The 5,568-nt window shown below is 38.9% G+C and overlaps 1 protein-coding gene across 1 annotated transcript; it reads left to right on the top strand.

Annotated features, from left to right (window-relative positions):
* Nucleotides 1-3,863: 3,863 nt before the first annotated feature.
* On the top strand, nucleotides 3,864-4,970 carry LOC132554926 (fork head domain transcription factor slp1-like). The gene has a single exon (XM_060219259.1). It carries the CDS (start codon nucleotides 3,864-3,866, stop codon nucleotides 4,968-4,970), a length of 1,107 nt encoding a protein of 368 aa, XP_060075242.1.
* Nucleotides 4,971-5,568: the final 598 nt, after the last annotated feature.

Here is a 5,568-nt window from a genome sequence, read left to right as displayed (position 1 = left end):
TGACTTCTATCCCTGAACTGTTTCCTGTGTATGACTTCTATCCCTGAACTGTTTCCTGTGTATGACTTCTATCCCTGAACTGTTTCCTGTGTATGACTTCTATCTCTGAACTGTTTCCTGTGTATGACTTCTATCCCTGAACTGTTTCCTGTGTATGACTTCTATCTCTGAACTGTTTCCTGTGTATGACTTCTATCCCTGAACTGTTTCCTGTGTATGACTTCTATCCCTGAACTGTTTCCTGTGTATGACTTCTATCCCTGAACTGTTTCCTGTGTATGACTTCTATCCCTGAACTGTTTCCTGTGTATGACTTCTATCCCTGATCCCTGAACTGTTTCCTGTGTATGACTTCTATCCCTGAACTGTTTCCTGTGTATGACTTCTATCCCTGAACTGTTTCCTGTGTATGACTTCTATCCCTGAACTGTTTCCTGTGTATGACTTCTATCCCTGAACTGTTTCCTGTGTATGACTTCTATCCCTGAACTGTTTCCTGTGTATGACTTCTATCCCTGAACTGTTTCCTGTGTATGACTTCTATCCCTGAACTGTTTCCTGTGTATGACTTCTGTTTCCTGTGTATCCCTGAACTGTTTCCTGTGTATGACTTCTATCCCTGAACTGTTTCCTGTGTATGACTTCTATCCCTGAACTGTTTCCTGTGTATGACTTCTATGTTTCCTGTGTATGAACTGTTTCCTGTGTATGATGAACTGTTTCCTGTGTATCTTCTATCCCTGAACTGTTTCCTGTGTATGACTTCTATCCCTGAACTGTTTCCTGTGTATGACTTCTATCCCTGAACTGTTTCCTGTGTATGACTTCTATCCCTGAACTGTTTCCTGTGTATGACTTCTATCCCTGAACTGTTTCCTGTGTATGACTTCTATCCCTGAACTGTTTCCTGTGTATGACTTCTATCCCTGAACTGTTTCCTGTGTATGACTTCTATCCCTGAACTGTTTCTGTGTATGACTTCTATCCCTGAACTGTTTCCTGTGTATGACTTCTATCCCTGAACTGTTTCCTGTGTATGACTTATCTATCTTCTATCCCTGAACTGTTTCCTGTGTATGACTTCTATCCCTGAACTGTTTCCTGTGTATGACTTCTATCCCTGAACTGTTTCCTGTGTATGACTTCTATCCCTGAACTGTTTCCTGTGTATGACTTCTATCCCTGAACTGTTTCCTGTGTATGACTTCTATCCCTGAACTGTTTCCTGTGTATGACTTCTATCCCTGAACTGTTTCCTGTGTATGACTTCTATCCCTGAACTGTTTCCTGTGTATGACTTCTATCCCTGAACTGTTTCCTGTGTATGACTTCTATCCCTGAACTGTTTCCTGTGTATGACTTCTATCCCTGAACTGTTTCCTGTGTATGACTTCTATCCCTGAACTGTTTCCTGTGTATGACTTCTATCCCTGAACTGTTTCCTGTGTATGACTTCTATCCCTGAACTGTTTCCTGTGTATGACTTCTATCCCTGAACTGTTTCCTGTGTATGACTTCTATCCCTGAACTGTTTCCTGTGTATGACTTCTATCCCTGAACTGTTTCCTGTGTATGACTTCTATCCCTGAACTGTTTCCTGTGTATGACTTCTATCCCTGAACTGTTTCCTGTGTATGACTTCTATCCCTGAACTGTTTCCTGTGTATGACTTCTATCCCTGAACTGTTTCCTGTGTATGACTTCTATCCCTGAACTGTTTCCTGTGTATGACTTCTATCCCTGAACTGTTTCCTGTGTATGACTTCTATCATTGAACTGTTTCCTGTGTATGACTTCTATCCCTGAACTGTTTCCTGTGTATGACTTCTATCCCTGAACTGTTTCCTGTGTATGACTTCTATCCCTGAACTGTTTCCTGTGTATGACTTCTATCCCTGAACTGTTTCCTGTGTATGACTTCTATCCCTGAACTGTTTCCTGTGTATGACTTCTATCCCTGAACTGTTTCCTGTGTATGACTTCTATCCCTGAACTGTTTCCTGTGTATGACTTCTATCCCTGAACTGTTTCCTGTGTATGACTTCTATCCCTGAACTGTTTCCTGTGTATGACTTCTATCCCTGAACTGTTTCCTGTGTATGACTTCTATCCCTGAACTGTTTCCTGTGTATAAATTCTATCCCTGAACTGTTTCCTGTGTATGACTTCTATCGTTAAACTCTTTCTTGTGTATGAATTCTATTATATAACTGTTTTCCGGTGTATGTATTCTCTTATCAGACGGTTTCCTGTGTATGAAATTTCTCATGAAACCGTTTCCTGTGCATCAACTTTCTTGTTGAACCATTTTCTGTGTGTAAATTCTCTTGTTTAAAGCGTGTAATGTAAAATATAAATTTCATATCTTTAATCCATAACGTGTTTTGTGTACAGTATTGTCCAGTATACTATTTACAATATTTGTTTAGTTAATAGCGTATTCCATATGATTAAACGTCAAATTAAACTTACCTATTGTTAACTTGTTAAACAACATTTAAATTCTAATAACTGAAAAGAAGTTGCTGGCTTGATTTTGCCTCCGTTAATAACCTTCCATCAGCGAATTACCGTAAAATAGTGCATTACCGTTCTGCAAAATAAATATTTACAATATAGAATTACAGACACGGTACATAGATATATGCAGCAAGATAATAAATTTCTTCGCACTAAATAATACATTGGGTTTTCCTTAACTGGAAAGTGTCTTGTTTTGCCGTAATTGTGTCTTTGGACAAGATATTTTACTCCTATTGTCCTCGATAGCAGATGATCTCAGCAAAATGTAATTACAAAACTTAAAACAAGAAGATATTTCTTTTTAATTGATTACATCTCTAAAATTTGTCCTCGATAACTGATAAACCCAGCTAATGTAATTACAAAACTTTAACAAAAATAACAATACTATATTTCTTTTCAATTGATATATCTAAAATTTGTTTGTAATTACTAAACAGTATTTGATTACTGAACAATGAAGGATATCTTTGGATTGTTTGATTGTATGGGACAGATCACCTTAGATAAAGACGTAAAGTATAAGTGTATGAATAACCACCCTACGTGAAATGATATATTCCCCTCCCCCAAAAGAAACCCTTCTAAAGACAAAACATTTTTCCATTTAACTTTTATTCACATGCACAGTATACACAGTATGTGAACGACAGTATTCCGAAGAAATCTAACATGGATTCTTTAAAAATAAGAGATAAGCATGCCAACGGGTAAATCACGGACGTTACCTCTATATATTCCTGTACATTGATCAGACAGGTTCCGGTCAAACAGAAGTTCCATATTATTTAATATGTTGTTTTGAAAAGGCTGTCCATTTAGGTTAAAGTAGGAAAAAGACACGGTCGTTAGTAGAATATGTTTATAGTTAGTGACTAGCTGTAATGCATGTCTATATAAACAGTAGTATTTGTTTCCATAACTCTGCTCTCTAGGGGAAGGATAAAACCTCTAGGGACGCTCATTGGCTGGCCAAAAATGCCAGCTCGTGACGGCCGAAATCTGATGCCTTGAACATCATATGGGATGTACATTTCTGTCGTATTAAGTAGAAATTGACAGGCTAGCACCCCCTACACTCGTCACGTGATCGTTGAGGTGGAGTAAGTAGTATATATACAAACATTATCATTTTTCAATAACTTGTTTAGTATCGGTAAAGCTGATGGTGGTCGCTGTTCTATTGAAGTGCAGGCTGTTTTTTGTTTGTTTCTGTCGAAAGTTATTTATTTACATGTACAATAATAATAACTGTTTGGATACATTTGTTAACGAAGCCGACTACTATTGTGAATTATCTGCGGATAGCGTCCACAAAAACCTAGAATCCTGTTAGACAAATGGCGCTGTCATATTATGACTCGAAGATGGACGATAATGCTGATTTCATGGACATAAAATTTAGATTGTTTCGTGGAGGAAAAAGACCGGAGGGGTTTAGTGACAATGTAGACAGTGCAAGTGAAGTGACAAAAAGTTGGAAGCAACACGTTGGGAGTGGTTTTTCGTCGCCGAATTATAAATATTCTTCCAAAGTGTCTTACGGGGTAGCGGCTAGGCTCCAGAACAGCCAACACTGTGATGACAAAATGTCTGAGGCAGACGATCTAAAACAAGCCAAAGTAGATACTAAGATCAAAGAAGAAACACCTATTATGAACATTCCAAGGGATTCCAAATGCCGGAAGTTAGAGGACGAGAGTAATAAGTATTCAGATCCGGACCAGAAACCGCCATTTTCATACGTCGCCTTAATTGCCATGGCGATCAAAGAGTCTGGTGACAAACGACTGACATTAAGTGGAATATATCAGTATATTATTAGTAAGTTTCCTTACTACGAGAGAAATAAGAAAGGATGGCAAAACAGCATCAGGCATAACCTCAGCCTCAATGAGTGTTTCGTTAAAGTACCAAGAGAAGGTGGTGGTGAACGAAAGGGCAACTTCTGGACTTTGGATCCTGCTTTCAACGACATGTTTGAAAAGGGAAATTATCGCCGACGTCGACGAATGAGACGGCCATACAGAGCAGCCATATCTCTCCCTAAACCCCTTTTTGCTGACAACCATTGCGGTCCTTATAACCAGTTTGCTCAGCTTGCGAAACCGTATTTTTCCCCACCCCCATACTCTCAATATTCGCAATACTCGCCTTGGGCCCTTACCCACAATTCTTCTGCACATCAGGGTATGGGTATGTCCCAGATCAGTAACTTTAACTCCTGTACTCAGGCGCGTGTTCCCCCTCCCGGCTCCACCCTCAGCTCCTGTGGGTACAATCCGCTACCCTCGGGCGTTCAGCTGTCTCCAAGTGCAGGAACCACCTACTCCCAGTTGAATGACTACAACTCTGTGAGTCCCTCAGGACCGTTTCCTTTTGGCCCCTATCGACAGCAGGGAGACTCCCTCAATGCCGTACATTACACATACTGGGGTGAGAGGTAAGAAATGTAAGGAAATGTATAGTTAATGATACGTTCTGTCAATATAGAATCCAGCTTATGTTTATACAGACGTATGTATAAAACTGGTTATATTTCTAGAACATAAATGACAAAGGAATTACTTCTTTCTCGTAACTTCAGAACTTTATTGTACTCTTGAAAGTACTGTTCAACAAGCCCAGTACATTTCCCTTATTTCAATGTTTTATTGCTAATTTGTAATTGAGAACAACCTTTGGTGCTGAAGTAAATATTGTTGAAAACTCTATCCATAAACGTGATGCATGTCTACCATATGTACAGAAATATCGTCATACCCAGCATTTGATCAATCTAAGGAGACATACATTCGAGAATACACACCTAGTAAGCTAGAAGTTTCCGCAACCCCTCTAAAATATATCAGTTATACAAACAACTTAAGCGAAATATCGGTTTACTTGACCTACTGAATTCCAATTTAATTCCACATCGGTTTAGCACCTACTTCTACTAAAAGAATGGCCATATATAAACAATACGAAGTTACGGATGAATGGCGACGGGGGATATTTTGATTGTTTTTAACAAGACAACATTATCATACTAATATATTTAAT

The sequence above is a fragment of the Ylistrum balloti genome, unplaced genomic scaffold (genome assembly GCF_031769215.1).
Source record: "Ylistrum balloti isolate Yb309-2 unplaced genomic scaffold, AGI_CSIRO_Ybal_v1 Utg369642, whole genome shotgun sequence".
NCBI lineage: Eukaryota > Metazoa > Mollusca > Bivalvia > Pectinida > Pectinidae > Ylistrum > Ylistrum balloti.
This window is presented reverse-complemented; position numbering and strand designations above follow the sequence as displayed.